This window comes from Lepus europaeus, chromosome 1, assembly GCF_033115175.1.
Source record: "Lepus europaeus isolate LE1 chromosome 1, mLepTim1.pri, whole genome shotgun sequence".
NCBI classification, from domain to species: domain Eukaryota; kingdom Metazoa; phylum Chordata; class Mammalia; order Lagomorpha; family Leporidae; genus Lepus; species Lepus europaeus.
In genome coordinates, this window is record NC_084827.1 from 163,413,219 (window position 1) to 163,431,138 (window position 17,920).

General features: G+C 54.3%; 1 protein-coding gene across 1 annotated transcript in view; it reads right to left on the reverse strand.

Annotated features, from left to right (window-relative positions):
* CFAP65 (cilia and flagella associated protein 65) overlaps nucleotides 1-17,304 on the reverse strand; it is a 37,523-nt gene extending 20,219 nt beyond the window's left edge. The window contains exons 1-14 of the mRNA XM_062197152.1: nucleotides 17,238-17,304; nucleotides 16,061-16,165; nucleotides 15,548-15,785; nucleotides 13,497-13,681; nucleotides 7,837-7,939; nucleotides 6,920-7,086; nucleotides 6,526-6,725; nucleotides 6,128-6,273; nucleotides 5,431-5,653; nucleotides 4,836-5,101; nucleotides 3,963-4,163; nucleotides 3,381-3,740; nucleotides 1,737-1,874; nucleotides 188-433 (exon numbers count right to left, since the gene is read on the reverse strand). Of these exons, the coding sequence (XP_062053136.1) occupies nucleotides 188-433; nucleotides 1,737-1,874; nucleotides 3,381-3,740; nucleotides 3,963-4,163; nucleotides 4,836-5,101; nucleotides 5,431-5,653; nucleotides 6,128-6,273; nucleotides 6,526-6,725; nucleotides 6,920-7,086; nucleotides 7,837-7,939; nucleotides 13,497-13,681; nucleotides 15,548-15,712 (2,400 nt within the window). The 5' untranslated portion in view covers nucleotides 15,713-15,785; nucleotides 16,061-16,165; nucleotides 17,238-17,304. The remainder of the gene's footprint in view (nucleotides 1-187; nucleotides 434-1,736; nucleotides 1,875-3,380; nucleotides 3,741-3,962; nucleotides 4,164-4,835; nucleotides 5,102-5,430; nucleotides 5,654-6,127; nucleotides 6,274-6,525; nucleotides 6,726-6,919; nucleotides 7,087-7,836; nucleotides 7,940-13,496; nucleotides 13,682-15,547; nucleotides 15,786-16,060; nucleotides 16,166-17,237) is intronic.
* Between the last annotated feature and the right edge of the window lie 616 nt (nucleotides 17,305-17,920).

Genomic DNA, 17,920 nt, shown 5'->3' on the forward strand with positions numbered 1-17,920 from the left:
AGGGCCCGTATGGGAGGGAGAGTTGTTCACAGGTGTAACCAGGGGGTCTTCTCCCTATGAGGTCACTTCCTGGAGAGCAGTGCCCCCTGCCCCCAGCTATGCTGGGGGGACCTTGAAGGCCGACCTCAGAATGCGACTGGGAGAAGACACGTGTTGGGGACCCAGATCCCGTCCGCCTGCCTCCTACCTTCAGGTACTGAGGGCAGGAATTGAACTGCAGGTAGAGGTGGTGTTGCTTCCAGGTGGTGCCCTTGGGGTAGGCACAGAGCAGGAGGATCTGGTGGGCGCCGGGGGCCACAAGGCCCGAGGTGGGCCGCAGGGTGACGTCCGCGCTGCTTCTGGGGGCCAGGGCGAAGGTCAGCAGCATGGGGCCCTTGTTCACCAGCAGCAGGCTGCGGTAGGAGGGCTCGCTGGAGGGCACCGCGGGGAAGAGCTGTGGCGGGGAGGAGAGGACGGAAGGCCCCGGCTCTGATCTCCACTCCGGCTTGCACACTCAGGACTGTGTGTGCGTGGCCTTGGGGCGGAGCCTCCATGGAGCCCATGCAACACCGGAGGCCGCAGCCTGGCACCAAAGAATTCCCAGGAGCGACTCAGGCCTCTCCCGGAGCTGAGAGCGGAAGTTGTGTCCCTTTCAGGTGGTTGCAAATCGCCCTTCGGAGGAGCCGCTCTCAGAGATCCGAGCCCAGAGGTGTGGGGTAAGCAGCTCCTTCCAGTTCTCACGCAGGTGGCAGCGAGTAACCAGTCCCAACAATCCCAGCTCCCAGACACTCCGTGGGCCTTGGGGACGTGGCTTGCATGAACTGGAATCCTCAGCAGGGTACCAAACACAGGAGCCCAAATCCTGGACCTAAGCCCCCATCCAGCTGGGGCAACAGGTGCACATGTGGGAGGTGGCAAGGGAGCAACACTGGCCCCGGATCTGCAGCAGAGCACGGCGGGAGGGGGCATTGGCCAGCAGGAAGGGGCCGAGGGAGTCGGCAAGCACCTGGTGAGTCAGGGAGAGCTTCGGGAAGGGGCGGCCCCTGAGTGGGACCCCAGGGGTGGCAGAGGTTTGGTATTGGAATTGCAGCTGGTGGTGGGGAGCAGGACTGCCACCAGGCACACTGTCCCCAAGTGGCACCTTTCCAGCAACGAGAAGACGAACGAGAAAACTGAGGACTGTGAAGGAGGCCAAGGAGGCATCGGCCGTGTGAGGCCAGAATTGGCAGCCGGGGGCCGGGCTCCGGGGCCTGAGTTTTGCAGCCCTGTGTCTTCCAGACAGGCCTCCAAGGGCCCTGGGCGGGGCCTGAGCATCCTGACTCCCGGAGGAAGGGGCTGGCTCTGCCTGCACAGGGCTGGGAGCTCCCCATGGTGGGGACTCCTGGCACGGCTGCTGTGTCCCTAAGGCCTGGCCCAAACTTGGGACCTAGCGGGCACTCGGGAAACAGGGCCCCAACAACTGAAGGAGCTGCAGCTTGAAGCCTAAGGGCAGAGGCCCAGGTGGGCGGGGCGGCCGTCCAACTCCCACGCTTCTCAGTCCCGGGGCCGGGGACCAGGGGAGCTGACCGCCTCCCTGGGACTGGCTGAGTGTGTGAGACAGCCAGCGAGGGTTCTGTGTGTACGCATGTGTGTATGTGTGACAGCCAGCGAGGGTGCTGGCATGTTTCTGAGGTCATCAGAGAGGAAGAAGGATCTTCAGGCCATGGCAGTAGGCAGGGCTTCCTGGAGCCCTCCCGGGGCTGTGGGGCTACACTCACCTTGGGGGCGTCCAGGGAGTAGTGGGGGATGTGGTGCTCGAAGGCGGCATGGTAGGTGTGGCCCCGGGCGCGCACGGTCAGGCACCAGGACGGGCACACCGTGCAGTCCTCCTCGATATTGTTGTAGCTGCGCAGGACCTGCAGGGGGCGGGCCGCAGGCAGGCTCCGGCCAGGGCCTGTGTCGGAGCCTGGGGGGCACCATCTTGCCCCCTCCCACCCCTGGGCTGCAGGAGGCCTGTGCTGGGCTCCCTGGGACGATGGTGCAGAGAACAGAGCCCCTGGAGCCTGAACCAGGCCCAGCTCTCCCCGACCCGCCAAGGAGGGTGGGGTGGTCATGGAGGCGGCACCCATTGCTAGGAAGATGCCCAGGGCAGTGAGGCCAACAGGAACAGCGTGAGTGGCAAACACAGGCGTCATTTTAAATGTCCCGACAGCCTCGTCAGAAAAGGAGACACATGAAACTGGTTTTGGTAACGTGTGTTACTTAGCCCAATATTGGAGCCAAAATTGTATCCTTATAACGTAGCATCAATATAAAAAGTGGGTTTTTTTAAAAAAAGATTTAAGAAGGAAATATATATGAGAAAGAGAGAGAAAGAGAGATTTTCCATTTGCTGGTTCATTCCCCAAATGGCTGCGATAGTGAGGTCTGGACCAGGCCTGAAGCCAGGAGCCAGGAACTCCATCCTGGTGTCCCATTTGTGGCAGGAGCCCAAGTACTTGGCCCATTATCCGATGCCTTCCCAGGCACATTAGCAGGGAGCTGGGTCACAAGTGGAGCAGCTGGGACTCTTGTATGGGAGGCCAGCGTTGAAGGCGGCTTAAGCCACGGCGCCCCAGCACCTACCCCTAGATAAAAATCACTAATGGGCTTTCACCTTTTCGTACTGAGTCCTCAGAGTTCTTCAGAAAGTTCATGGAATGAGGAGAAAAGATAAGTTTATTTTGGTGCCATACTTGGTTTTTGCATTATTTGAATCACGAACTTTCTGAAATATCTCTCCCTTCATTTATTTATTTGTTTAAAGATTTATTTACTTATTTTGAAAGTAAAGACTTTTACTTTCAGATTGGGGGGAGAGAGAGAGAGAGAGAGAGAGAGAGAGAGAGAGAGAGAGAGGTCTTCCATCTACTAGTTTATTCCCCGGATAGCCACAATAGCCAGTACTGGGCCAGGTAAAGCCAGGAGCTTCATCCAGGTCTCCCATGTGAGTGGCTTGGCCCATCTTCTGCTGCTTTTCCCAGGCCGTTAGCAGGGAGCTGGATCGGAAGTGGAGTAGCTGGCTTCCGATCCAGCTCTCTGCTATGGCCTGGGAAAAGCAGCAGAAGATGGCCCTGTTTGGCCACAGCTTTAAAGGAACCACTGCCTACTTCAAGGACTAGAAGAGAAGCCAGGGCACCTCTGGCCCAGGGCACCACATTTTCCCAAAGGGCTTGATCCCAGCTGAGTTCACCCCTAGAGGATGGAGGCCACCATGACAGCAGCCAAGAAACCCTTCAGCCACGAGTCTGGGAGGGGATGGACCAGCAGGGGCTCCTGTCCGGCCAAGGAGGAAGCAGGAGACGCCGGGCACGGACAGGACGGGCTGTGCAGTGTCCTGTGTCATCCCCGGCCACCCCTCCCGGCGTCCAGGCCCCAGGCACCTTATAGACGGCGAAGGCTTCTAGCTCCACGGCGTAGAGGCAGTTGGAGTAAGGCGGCTGGAAGTGCAGGCGCATGGCCATGGACTTGAGTGGGGGAACATCGCAGGTGTCCGGGGTCACCCAGAAGGGGCAGTCAGGCCTGTGTGTCCAGACCACGGTGATCTTGCCTTTGGTGTGGTTCATCAGGTACAGGGGCACGGGGTTGGGGGCCTCGGGCCCCAGGCAGGCGCCAAAATCCACTTCAACGGGCTCTATGGTGACGGATGGGGGAAAGACGGCCATGTTGCCCGTGCCGTCAAGGAAGTACTCGGTCATGGGAGGGACGCTGGGGTACTGCGGCGCTGGCGAATCCTCCAAGTCCTGCATGGAGAGAGACAGGTGCACGGGGCGGCTGCCGCAGCTTCTGCCCCCCTGCCTCTTCCACACCCGCCTTTCCAGAAGTGGCTCCACCCAAGACGCCGTGGGCTGCCTACGGTGCCCACAGGGCTTCTGGGCCCAGGCCGGCCTAAGAACTGCTAGAGCAGGGGACAGGCACCTAGGAGGGCAGCCTGTCCCCGCTCCCCCGGCAGGGGCCCCTGGTACCTCCACGGGCAGCAGGAGGGCCCCGTTCTGGTCCTGCTCTAGCTTCTTCTCCTTCAGCATGGTGCACAGGACGTGAGGGGGGTAGAGCGTCAGGCCTCGAGCCAGGTGTGTGCGGTACCAGGTGAGATGCTGCGGCTTCAGGATGGCTGGCTTATTACTGTCCGAGTGGCAGGTCCCGATCAGGTCCAGGAACAGAGGGTCCTGTGATGTTTGTACACGTGGGACAGGGCATGGGCAGGGCGGCGGGGTGAAGGGACGGGGACAGGAGCTGGGCAGAGGTGGAAGGTGGCAGGTGAAGGAGTGCCCCGAGAGCTGCCCAGGTGGCTCGAGGGACAGTTGGCATCCAGGGAGGCTCAGCCCTCCTACTGCTCACCAAGGCCTCCCAGGCACACACTGCCCCTGTACGAGAATTAGAAGGCACCCACTCCTCCAGGTAGACAGGTGGGGATTCTAAGCTAGAAGTCAGCCCCCACTTGTCATCTTGGCCGGACCCCCACTGGTCAGGGCACAGTGTGTATGAGCTTGTCCAGGGGCCCCAGGAGGTGGGGGAGGAGGGCACATGTCTAACTCCAAAGCTCTCTGTCCTGCACCTGCTGTGTGGGGCGATAACCAGAGCTCCCTCTCCCCAGCCCATCAACCACAGCAGCAGTAAAGGCCTTGGCTGGTGGCAGACAGGGCAAAGCTTGGCACTCCCACTTGGCTCACGTGCCCCTGGCCAACTCTGGGGCTGCAGCCCCGTAGGGGGTGACAACCCAGGTAGCAACCCCAGAAGTGCCAGAACACGGGACAGTACCCACCAAGCCTTGTCTGCATCACTGGGTCTCAGAGGGAGCCCCCTCTTCCCCTCAGCCTTGCCCCCTCCCCTGCACCCACCTGGTGGTGGATGAGACAGGCCACCCGCCGGAAGTAGATGATGGGGTGAGTGGGCTGGAAGGTGCATAGCAGGGTCACGCGGGCCTTGCCCAGCAGGGTCCCGAAGGCAGGCCTGATGCTGAAGACACTCTCCGGACAGTCGATGGCGAACTGGAAGTGGGCAGTGCAGTCCTCCTGGTTCTCAATCCACAGAGACTGCTCCGAGCGCTCCCCGAGGTTGATCCAGCTAAAGTTGATGCAGTACTGCTGCAGGGACACGGCGGGACCTGGGCACAGGAGACGGGGTCCCTGGGAGGAGCCTGGAGTACCAGCCTCCCCAAGGATGCTTCAGAGGGGTTCCCGTTGACGGGAGGTGCGCCATCTGGGGACAGAAGACCAGGATGGAATGGCCCGGAGGCCTGCAGCCTGTGCACAACTCCAGTGTCATAGCTCCAGGTGTCTGCAAATGATTCCCCACTGGGCCACCAGGGGGCAGCAAACACCCAGGCTAAGGACCAGGCAAAGCCAGCTCTTGGAGCAGTCCGGGAGTGTGCAGAGCTGTAAGCGTGGGGGGCCGCCACCCAGAGGGAGTGCAGTGTCCTGGGGTTGCCAGTACCTCTACAGAAGCCCACGACCTTGAGCAGGGTTTGGGAGGCACAGCCGGAAGGCGTGATGGAGAAGTAGTTCACAGTTCTGGTGCCCAGGGCCTCGGGGTGGAAGATCACCGACACGCATTTCTTCTCTCCTGGGCGCACGACGCCCTGGGCCGTGGGGCATGAGAAGGCCTGGTCTTGGGCCAGCAGGTCTGGGACGATTTCAATCCTGAAGGGGGCGTTCACCTGCAGGGCCGGGAGCGGAAGTCAGGTGACAAGGTGGGCAAGCCTGTGCACTGTACTGAGGTGCCCGGTGGAGGGGGCAAGGGGCAGCTGGCACCTGCCCAGCAGTGAGTGTGGAGGCAGGAAGGGGCCAAGCCATGTGCCCTGCACTAGGGCTGCCCAGAGAGGGGGACCTTTTTCTTTTGTCCAAGGTGCCATGGTGGCTGGTTGTGTCCGGGGGTCCATACAGGGCAGAGTCACTCTAGGGACTGTTCTGGGGAGCCAGGGGATGACCCCACACAGCTGTGGCTGGGGGAGGGGGTGGACACAGGACACCTGTTGACAACCATTGGTGCAAATGGGTTATGGGAAGCTTGGGACCAAAGGTGTGGGCAGGCAGGGGGCGTTCTAAAGAGGGCATGGATTTTGGGAGCAACCATTCCTGGGGTCCCAAGCCCTGCCTTGGGCCTTCCCACCTGCCCCTGGCCCCACGCGTACCACTGACGGGTTATGCAGCCTGATCTGCCGCTCGGCTGTGCAGCCCACAGCCACGGAGCCAAAGTGCAGCACTTTGTGGAAGCCTATGGCATCCTGGTCCTCTGGTTGCTTATGTCTTATGCTCACCAGCAGCTGGGCGCACTTGGCTGTGGCAGAGAGGGGATGGCTTGGCGGGAGCCCGCCAGGGCCTCCATGGCCCCAGCTGAGCAGCGCCTGGAAGAAGGCAGTGTCCCAGGGAGAAAGCAGCCGGTGATGTCATGGGAGGCAAAGAAGGGGTGAAGCCTGTGGGCTGCTGGGGGCCAGGCCGGGGTGAAGATGGGGACACACTGCGGCTTGCGACCTAAGGAGCCACCCTAAGTGGGTGGCTCTGGGGACAGACAGGACGCGGCGGGCCTCACCCACAGCTTGCAACTGGATGCTGCACTTCTGCCGGCTGTTCTCCCCGTACCAGCACGTGGCCTCGGCATCATGGATGACAGCCACGAGGGGCTGAAAAGCCACCTTGATCTGGCAGGCCAGGCCTGGCTCCAGGAGCCCCGTGGCGGGAAACATCTGGAACGGACTGGGGAACTCCCAGGTGAAGAAGGTGGGTAGGTCCCTGGGGGGAGGGGCAGAGGGAGGGGCCAGGGCTCTGGGCTCCTGCCTTGGAAAGGTGGGGACTCCGGCCAGCCTCTGTCCTCCCCCGCCCCCGGACGCCCGGCCTCTCCCGCTCGCCGCGGCGTACCGCTGCTCACCACTGTCCCCTCCTAGGGCTGCTCCTCCCCACCTCCAAGTCTCAGCCTCTCCCCTCACCCCACATTGTCCAGGTCGAACCAGGCCTCAACCGTGTCCCCTACAGCACACATGGGCAGCTGCAGTGATGGCAGGCAGGTCAGCTTGTGGCAAGGCAGGGTGGCCCTCAGGTCCACAAAGAATGTCCCCTCGGCTTTCTCAAACCACAGCCTGTCCATGTACTCCTTCTGTAGTGAGCAGAGACAGCCACAGGGCAGTGGGACATGGATGGCCCCGAGGGAACACCCACTCCATCTGCCTTCAGCACCCCTCCCAGCCTCGGAGGGAGTCAGCGACCCACACGCCTGCCCCATTTTGGTTTCAGAAATGGCCAAATGGTATTTTCATGTGACTGGCATTGTGGCATGATGGGTTAAGCTGCCATCTGCAATGCCGGCATCCCATTTGGGCACCGGTTCAAGTCCTGGATGCTCCAATTCCAATCTCGCTCCCTGCCTGTGCGCCTGGGAAAGCAGCAGAAGATGGCCAAGGAACCCAAGGCTTTTTGAAAGCCAAATTGAGTGGACTCCCCAAGGTTCATAGAAAACGGAATTAAAAGATAAATTTATTTTTGTGTAAAAACTTGTTGAAATCCACGCATAGTTTTTCCATGATACACATTTTTCATAAGCTTTATGAAGACCCCTTGTACAGTTTCAAAATATTTTTGTGCCAGAAGAAATTTATCTTTTAGTTCCATTTTCCCTCAACTTGTTGAAGTGACCTTACATAGTGCCCTAGCCTTTATCCTCCAGGATCCAATGGGGAAGCCCTCTGCCCACTGAGACTGAAGGGCTTCCGGAGCTGGGTGTGTGATCCCACTGACAGCCTGTGTGATGCCTGGGGGAGTCGCTTGCCACTCTGTCCTGCTTCCTGTCCCAAGGCCTCTAGGCCTCTGTTTCTGTGTCCCGGCACCACCGCTGGCCTGGGGACCTCACCTGCTCCAGAGGCCGGAAGATGATGGGGAGTGTGAAGCTTATGCCTGGGCTCAGGAAGATGGGCTGAGGGATGACCGTGAAGAAGAACTTGCTCTTGGGAGGCCTGCGGGAGATAGCCCTGGGATGAGCACCTGGGATCAGGGCTCAGAACAACCAGAGGAGGCAGGGAGAGCAGAGGAGATCCTGTAGAACTGAGGGGGCTCGAGAGACCCAGGGTGTGGCCATGGAGATGGGAACATGGGGGGCTGGTCACAAACAAAAGGACCCCTTCCCCCTCCTCCTCCTGTTCCTGGAACAAAAAGGAGGAAGCATTTGTGCCTCTGATGAGCGTGAGGACCTGTGGGAACAGGGATGGGGAGGGCCGCTGCGACACAACAGAATCTCTGAGCACCAAGACAGGGCCCCCCAGGTCTGAGAGGGGAGAAACGAGGTGCAGGGACCAGGGTGCTGGGGACCATGGATGCTGCAGACCCTTCCCATAGTAAGATGATACTAATGGTTCTTTTTATTTTTAAAGATTTATTTTATTTATTTGAAATACAGAGTTGCAGAGAAAAGTAGAGTCAGAGAGAGAGAGAGAGAGAGAGAGAGAGAGAGACTTTCATCTGCTAGTTTACTCCCCAGATAACTGCAACAGCCAGAGCAGAGCTCATCTGAAGCCAGGAGCCAGGAGCTTCTTCCAGGTCTCCCATGTGGATGCAGGGACCCAAGCACTTGGGCCATCTTCTACTGCTTTCCTAGGCCATTAGCAGGGAGCTGGATCAGAAGTGAAATAGCTGGAACTCAAACTGGCGCCCATATGGGATGCCGGCACTGCAGGTGGCAGCTTTAATATGCTGAGCCACAGCACCGGCCCCTGACACTAGCAGTTCTATACCAATAAATGCTTAATTTTAGGTGAAATGAACACATGTCTAAGACACTGTACTTTGCCATAACTGACTCAGATTTATGCAATAGGAGCAGGCATTCAGCATGGCTGTTTAGACACCTGCGCTCCATATCAGAGTGCCCGAGAGGCCCACCTTGAGCTTCTGGCTCCAGTTTCCTGCCAATGCAGATCCTGGGAGGTGGCAGTGATGCTCAATAATTGGGTTCCCAACACCCACATGGGAGACCAGGATTGCATGTCCAATCCCCCAGCCATCACAGGCATCTGAGGAGTGAATCAGCAAATGGGAACGCTCTCTCTCTCTCTCTCTCTCTCTGCCTCTCAAATAAATAAAATTATGTTTAAAAAGAATCATACAATAAAGTTTTTAAAAAGATTTACTTATTTATTTGAAAGGTAGAGTTACAGAGGCAGAGGCAAAGAGAGACAGAGAGGCCGGCGCCGTGGCTCACTAGGCTAATACTCCGCCTGTGGCGCCAGTACCCTGGGTTCTAGTCCCAGTTGGGGTGCTGGATTCTGTCCCAGCTGCTCCTCTTCCAGGCCAGCTCTCTGCCGTGGCCCAGGAAGGCGGTGGAGGGTGGCCCAGCTCCTTGGGCCCTGCACCTGCATGGGAGACCAGGAGGAAGCACATGGCTCCTGGCTTCGGATTGGCACAGCACATTGGCTGTAGTGGCCATTTGTGGGGTGAACCAACAGAAGGAAGACCTTTCTCTCTGCTTCTCTAACTGCCTGTCAAAGAGAGAGAGAGAGAGAGAGAGAGAGCTTCCATCCGCTGGTTCACTCCCCAAATGGCCACAACAGCTGGAGCTGGGCTGATCTGAAGCCAGGAGCTTCCTCCATGTCTCCCACATCAGTGCAGGGGCCCATCTTGGGCCATTTTCCAATGCTTCCCCACGCCATAGCAGAGATCTGGATCAGAAGCAGAGCAGCCGGGTCTTGAACTGACGCTTATATGGGATGCCAGAACTGCGGGCGGCGGCTTTACCCATTATGCCACAGCGCTGACCCCTATACAATAAATTTTATGGCCACTCTACCTGTAGCCCTCAAAGAAATGGAATATGTAGTCAACAGTCTTCTCACAAAAACACACTAGGCTGGAGGGCCACAGAACAAGCAACAGAGGAAAAATAATTCCAGTCTTAAATTCTTCTGCATAATGAAGAAACTTTCCTTAACACATTCTGTGACATCATCATCATGTCATCACCAACAAAACCTACAGAGGCAGCAGGACGGAAACGACAGGCCCGTCCCACTCACGAACAATACACGAGCAAATGAATTCAGCAATGTACAGGGAGGATACTCAATGATGGCCGGGAATATATGGTGGTTTAATATAGAGAAATCAGTGATACAGTTGCCCATTTTTAACAAGTTGTGGGGGGGGGGGGGAAGGTACAGTGCTGTGGTGCAGCGGGTTAAAGCCCTGGCCTGAAGCACTGCCATCCCATTTGGGCGCTGGTTCTAGTCCCTGCTGCTCCACTTCCAATCCAGCTGTCTGTTGTGGCCTGGGATAGCAGCAGAAGATGGCCCAAGTCCTTGGGCCCCTGCACCTGTGTGGGAGACCCAGAAGAAGCTCCTGGCTCCTGGCTTTGGATCAGCCCAGATCTGGCCAGCTGGGGAGTAAACCTGCAGTTGGAAGACCTCTCTCTCTCTCTCTCTCTCTGCTTCTCTTCTCTCTGTGTGTAACTCTGACTTTCAAATAAATAAATAAATCTTACCACAAAAAAAAGGTATAAGAATTGGAAAGGAAGAAATAAAGTGTCATTTTCTATATAAAATATGAATGTATACATCGGAAGAAACCAAAAGAATTTGCAAATAAATTAATGCAATTAATAAGGGGATTTACCAAGGCCACTGGATATGATACTCATATAAAAAGTAAATGAAATATTAAAAAAACTAGCAACAAAGAGTGAAAGCAACTTTTAAAAATCCTATGACATCATCAAAATATAGAATATGCAGGAATAAATCTAATTTTAAAGATGTGCACAATGTCTTTGGAGCAAAGTTTACGGTTTACTGAGAGATGTGAAAGAAAACCAGGGCTGGTGCGGTGGCTTAGTGGGCTAAGCCTCTGCCTGTGGTGCCCACATCCCATATGGGCGCCCGTTTGCGTCCTGACTGCTCTTCTTCCAATGCAGCTCTCTGCTACGACCTGGGAAAGCCGTAGAAGATGACCCAAGTGCTTGGGCCCCTGAACCCACGTGGGAGACCTGGAAGAAGCTCCTGGCTCCTGGCTTCGGATTGGCCTAGCTCTGGCCCTTGAAGCCATTTGGTGAGGGAGCCAGTAGATGGAAGATCTTTCTCTCTGTTTCTCTCTCTTTCTCTCTGTAACTCTACCTCTCAAATAAATAAATAAAAGAGTCTTACTCTGAAGGCACTTAAACTCTGTAAGGCCAGATGTAAAATCTATTAAATATGTGTATGGAGATACATCAGGATCAAATAGGAAAGACTCAACACTGTAGTGGTGTCAATTCTCCCTAAATTGATCTTTAGGCTCAATTAAACCCCAATAAAAATCTCAACAAGTGTTGTGTGTGTATGTGGAAATGTGGAACTTAAAGATATGTTTAGGGGTGGGTGGTTGGCCTGGTGCTTTGGATGCCAGCTGGTGTGTCTGAGTCCCACACTGGGGTACCTGCACTCAATCCTTGGCCCTGCTTCCTGCTTCCAGCTTCCAGTTTCCCAGAAATGTGGATCCTGGGAGCCAATGGCAATGGTTCAAGAGGTTGGGTTCCTCCCACCCATGCGGAAGACTTGTATTGAGTTTCTGAGCATTTAATGAATTGTGGGAACACTCTGTCTCTCTGTCTCTGTCTCTCTTTCTCTCTGTATAACAGATTTTAAAAAGAGATGTTTATTTTGGTGCAAAATAATCTGAAATCTATGCATGGTTCTCCCATAAGACATATTTTTCATAAACTTGAAGATTCCTCATGTACATGGATCTCAATTTTTTTTTTTAATGAACTGACTTGAAGATTGAGGTGAAAGCTCAAAGGGCCAGAAATAGCCAAGGCCATCTTAAACAAGAATGAAGTTGGAGGATTTCCACTACCAAAGACGGAGATTTACTGTAAGCTCTAATAATTATTTCAGGCTGGTATTGGCCCAGGGATCCTCAAGTAGATCAAAACAGAGTCCCAAAATGGACCTGCATCGCTGCAGACACTTGATGTACATCGTGGTGTGGGAGATCATGAGAGAGAGCATGACGTTTTCAATAAATGGTGTTGAGACCATTAGACATTCGACTGAGGAAAACCACGTCATCAGATCTCTACTTCAAACCATTCCCCAAAAGCAATTTCACATAGATAAAAGACAAATATGAAAGGCACAACTATAAAAAAAAAGTCTTTAGAAGATGCCATAGAAAAATACCTTCATGACCTAGGGGTAGAAAAGAACTTCTTAAACAAGACACAAAAAAGCATCAACCATAAAAGAAAAAGACTGATAAATTTGATTCCTTTGAAATTAAGAACTTCTATGAATCAAAAGACACAATAAAGAGAAGAAAAGACAAGTCACAGGTGAGAGAAGATATTCACAACACATAACTGAGCAAGGATTAGAATCTGGGATGAGAATTTATTAAAGAAAGAAAGAAAGAGACAATCTCATGAAAAACAGGCATAGATTTGACATGGATTTCACAAATGAAATGCAAATGTTGTTAACCTATGAAAAGACACTCGACCTCATTAATAGTGGCCAGGGAAATCAGTAATCAAGGAAATGCAGATTAAAATCACAACAAGTTCTCGTTACTGGCAACATTTTTTAAACCTAACAGTAGCAAGTATTGGTAAGAACACTGAGAGACAGGAACTCACATATATTGTGGGTGGGAATATAAACAGACACAGCTGTGGGAGAATGGTTTGACCTTATCTACAAAATGGGAACTCATACATCTCCCAGGCCTCAGCAACTGGCTCTGTAAACCTCGGAGAAACTCTTAGACATGTGCAGATAGGTACACACAGATGCTGCTAACAGTCCCAAACGGGGAACAACCCACGGGTCCCTCAGCAGAAGCCTGGAAAACACAGTGCGGCACAGGCACGTCCTGGAACACAAGAGCACAATGAACCATAGTTGCCCATGGATGAGCCAGAGATGGCATAGGCACAGCAGTTACAGTGTCGCTTGGGATGCCCACATCACACATCAGAATGGCTGGTTTGAGTCCCCAGCTTCTCTGTTTCCAGTCCAGTTTCCGGCTAACGTGCACCCTGGGAGGAAGCAGGTGATGGTCCAAGTATTTGGGTCCTGGCCACCCACGTGGCACTCCAGGTTCCCAGCTTCAGCCTGGGCCAGCCCTGGCTTTTGTAGCCATTGGGGGAGTGAACCAGTGGATGGAGGATCTCTTTCTCTCTCTCTCTCAAAAGTACAGAGAAAATCAATCAAAATTTTAGACAAGAATTACAAAGTTATACTATATTCTTCCATGCCTGTGAAGTTCATCAGAAGACAATATTCAACTGTATCATCTCAGCGTGCAAACACAGGTTAAGTTCATTTGAGAAAGGCAAGAACACTGCTCACAGGAAAGTCAGGACAGTGGGTCTCTTTGGGGTGGGAGGTTCCCACAGAGGAGGGATGCATATGGGGGAAGGTGAGCCCCACACAGTTACTCTGCGACTTCATCACACTCTCCTGATTTTCCACAAAATTTTAAGAGGGTGTGTAAAGAGAGCCTGTGTTGGGGGGCTCGAGAGCACAGGGGCTGGGTGCCTGGTACCTGTATTTCATCTTCTGGATTTTCAAGGAGAGGTTTTTCAGGACCAGGTTCCGTGTGGTCTCTTTCCCAAGCTCCCAGTCCTTCCACTGCAGCTCCTCGGCCACCTCAATGCCCCAGATGATCCTCTTCTTCACTCTGTCCTGTTTCTTTGGGATGCACACCTGAGTGTCCATGGGGCTGGCAGGCTGTTCAGGTGGTGAGGAGGAAAGGAAGAAGAAAGGAGACACTGGATGTTAGGAAGCAAGGACCCAGAGGATGGGCAAAGATCTCTCCCCCTCCAGCACTCAGTGGCGCCACCACTTGGTCTGGGGAGAGGTAAGGCATGAGTCAGCCTTACTTCTAAGGTCACTGGAACCGTTTGCCAGCTAGAGCCCCTGCTGCCGCCGATGCCTTCCCAGGTCATCCCATCTGGCACCCAAACGCAGCCTCGGCTGGCCTGTTCAGTGCCTCAGTGCACCTCAGCTGCCTCTCCCGCAGGTGCCTCCCCCTCCTCTTCTTTGCCCCTCTCCAGCTCCTCCCTACAGAAGCCCCTCCCAGTGCAAATGGTCCATCCCAGGTGCCTGCCCAGACCACAGGGACACTCCACAGTTCCCTCTGCACCCATCACCTGGCTGGCAGAGCAGAAAAAGGAGCTAATTTGCCTGCAACCAACACCCTCGTGTGCTTCTGGGGCCACTCCTATGTGGTCCTGGTGAGGTCAGACAGGCGGTACACCTACGTTTCCTGTCTCCAGTAGAAAAATGCTTCCACAGGCTGATCTCTCCGAGGAGAGAGATAGGGAGAGGTGTGGAAAACCACTCAGGGGCAGGAGGACAGAGTGAAAATCAAACAGGTGTCTTTTCCTACCATAGCTCAACTCATGGCTGTTTTATCTTTGACCAAGTCTTGCTTTTCCATTGTAACATACACAAGCGTGTAGCCATCCCTCCCACAAATATTTGCTGACCATCTATTCTACACTGGATACAGAGCTACGTGCTGGAACCATAATGGTGAGCATGACAGGCAAATCCTTCCTCTCTCGGTGTGTATACCCTTGGTACACACACAGTGTGGGATGGGCAAGATGAGATTTTCTTCCCCAGTTTGCACATGGAGGAGAGGTGACATGGATGAGGGAAGGTAATGTTCTGCAAATATCACTTATTGCATCAGTCAGGAACCAGCCAGGAAAACAGAAGCCACTCTGTGGCTTTAAAACAAGGAATTTTGGGGCCGGCGCTGTGGTGCAGTGGGTTAATGCCCTGGCCTGAAATGCCGGCATCCCATACAGGCGCTGGTTCTAGTTCCAGCTGCTCCTCTCCCAATCCAGCTCTCTGCTATGGCCTGAAAAAGCAGTAGAAGATGGCCCAAGTCCTTGGGCTCCTGCACCCATGTGGGAGACCTGGAAGAAGCTCCTGGTTCCTGGCTTCGGATTGGCACAGCTCCAGCCGTTACAGCCAACTGGGGAGTGAACCATCAGATGGAAGACTTCTCTCTCTGCCTCTCCTCTCTCTATGTGTAATTCTGACTTTAAAATAAATAAATCTTTTTTAAAAACCAAGGAATTTAATGCATGGCCAAGGAATAGCAAGGTAACCCAAGAGTTAGTGGCATCAAGATGCAGTCACACGCCTTGCTTATGTGGTGGCTAGAGCCACTTCTGACACGAAGTGGAGCCACAGGAGATGCTGTTAAAAGCAGAGAGAGGAAAAGAAATTCCACGACTTCTCCCTTCCTCTACTGTCCCACGCCACAGCCACCACCTTGAATAACTGCACCGTCACACGGCGAGAGAACCAGAAGAGTTGCAAGAAGCCAACATCTACACTTTGGTAAACCCCAACGTCTGAAGGGTGAAGGCCGGAGAAGCTTTCTGAGGGCAGACAGAAAACACTGGGCACCTGGCCAGCCTCCCACCTGCCCTTCTCCGGAGCTCTCCCTCCCCCCACAGCCCCTGCCATCAGCACACCAGTCTGCTTGGAGCCGCGTCTGTGCAGCATGGAGTGCTGCGGTGTCGAGGGAGACCCTGAGTTTCCCAGCCCTGCCCTGGGCACCAGTCAGCCCCTCACCTGGGTACTGCCGCTGCTGCTGCAGGCACTCACAGCGATGCTGCTGCCATCAAGGGTGGGCACGGCCATGGCGCTGCCGTTCAGGCAGGAGCCGCCGGAGTTCCTGGTGCAGTCCCCGCTCTCCCTGGTCCTCATGGCGGGGCCTGGGGACGCCTGGACGAGCATCGGGCTCCTGGAACACGAGTGCAAGAGGAGCACTTGGGCTAAGCCAGCAGCTCCTGCCTGGTCCACGTCTGAGCTTGGAGTTGGGAAGAGAGTGGAAGGAACATGAGAAAGCAAAGTCGAGGGCAGAGACTCGCTGTGGGCATCACTGACACGGAGGAGGGGGTCTGTTCCCAGCTATGGCAACGGGGCAGAGGGGGCACCACAAGCAATGAGACTGGATACAGATCTAGGGCTTTGTCCAGGAGTCTTGGGACTTGGGAAAGGCACTTGAAAGAGGGACTTGGGATGAGGCCCACATGGCCACGCCCCTCTGTGGCCACACGTGGCATGGCCCAGCACACACATTACCTTTATCGGGGTCCTGCTTCCTGGGAGCAGGAATAAGAGGCAAGGAAGAGGCACGTGAGACCAGCGGGTTCTTGGTTCTCTGGGTTCCTTCTACCAGGGCACCACCTGTAATCCAGGTTGAAAGTCAACACTCGTTGAAACATCAGAGCAGCCCAAGGATAAGTGAACACATCTCTAAAGCTGAGGATCCCCAGATGGACTGCAGCGGGCAGATGGACGCAGGTCTACTTGGTGCACATGATAATGCTTAAAAGGCTGCTTGGCTTTGCTTTAGGGGACACGAAATGTCTCCAACGGGCTCTGGCTCTATCCCCTCAAATCCCTGCTTCCCCTAGCTGACCCCCTCTGTCATCCCCAGCTTGTGTGACTTTGCATCCTGCAAAGAGGCCCACAGTGCCCCCCCCCCAGACATGACAAGGCCAGCCCTGTGCAGGCCGCTCCCAGGAGCCCCCACCCCCAAAAAAGATTCAGCTCTCACTTCCCTTTGCATTCATTTTGGAGCCGTCACCACAAGTCACCACAAGTCACCTTCCCCAGATCAAACATGGGCCACAGCCATGATTTAGAATTTTCTAGTTGCCACCATAAAAAAAACTCAAAAGCAACAGGTGAAATTAATTATAATAATATATTTTATTGAATCCACTATATCAAAGAATACTATTTATTTACTGTATAACCAATCTGGAGTCATTAAGGAGCTGTTTCAGATTCTTTTTCCCCACTGAGTCTTTGCAAGCTGGAGACTTCACACCACAGAACTCAGTTCAGAGTACCTGTATCTCAAGCACTCAAAGCTCCATAACTGCTATTCCAGGAAGTACTGCAAGGTCTTTACAACTATTTTAATCCCTACAACGGTTTATGATTTCATGTGACTTGCCCACCACTTGACCTAAAATGATCTCTTTTCCAGCCTGCGGTTCAGCTCCCTATTAGAAGACATTCAGATTTAGTCATTATCTTTACAGTGGGAATTCACACACTTCCATCGGACACCCTCCACCCCAGAGGGAGATTCTGTGGGCTCAGTGTTTGCTCGCCGGCAGCATCTCCAAACCCTCTGGAGGGGACCATCTTAGCTTCACTCGCGCATTCCTTTCACAAAGTGCTTACTGAGTGCCTACTGTGGGCAGGCGCTGTGCTGGACGCTGGAGAAGACAGGGACGGCTCTTACCTTCACCTGTGAGGTGGGCGTTCAGAAGGACTCAAAGAGACGCAAGCTGGGGAGACAGGGAGAAGAGTCCCTCACTTTTCCGCCACTGGGTGGCTCTGCAGTCCGGCTCAGACTGAGGAGTGGCTCTGGCCTCGGGGGCTTCTACACACATCCATCCCCCTGTGCTCTGGGCTTCTGAAAAGGCCTCCGCTGGACACACGCAACGATCCCAGGGAGATGAGGAACAGCGGGGTGCAAGGCGGGCCCAGTGAGGCTCAGAGGGTTTGGGGGTTCTGGCATCGGTCCTGGGGCGAGGGAAGCTGGGGTCCAGCATCTCCTCAGACAAGCTTCTCCATCTCCGTCCCACCTGTAAAATGAAGATCACCCCATTTCACAAACTGATGTGACAAACCCACGTCACTACCACTAACCACAGCGTCCACGTTAGGCGGCTGCTCCTCCAAAAGGTTTACCCTGCGAGGAGTCACTGGGCAAGTGAGGATGTTTGGGTTTGTTTCGATCCGATTTTTTAATCTCGAGGATTAAAATTTTTCCCATAAATTTCCTTTACTCGCCTGCTCTCTGACCAAAAAAAAAAAAAAAAAAAAAAAATCCCTAACCTGAGCAGTGGAAGAAGTGGCGGGTCGTCCTGCAGAGTTGAGGGAAAAGGTAAGAAAAGGGTAAAATGAAGGGAGAGAAAATAT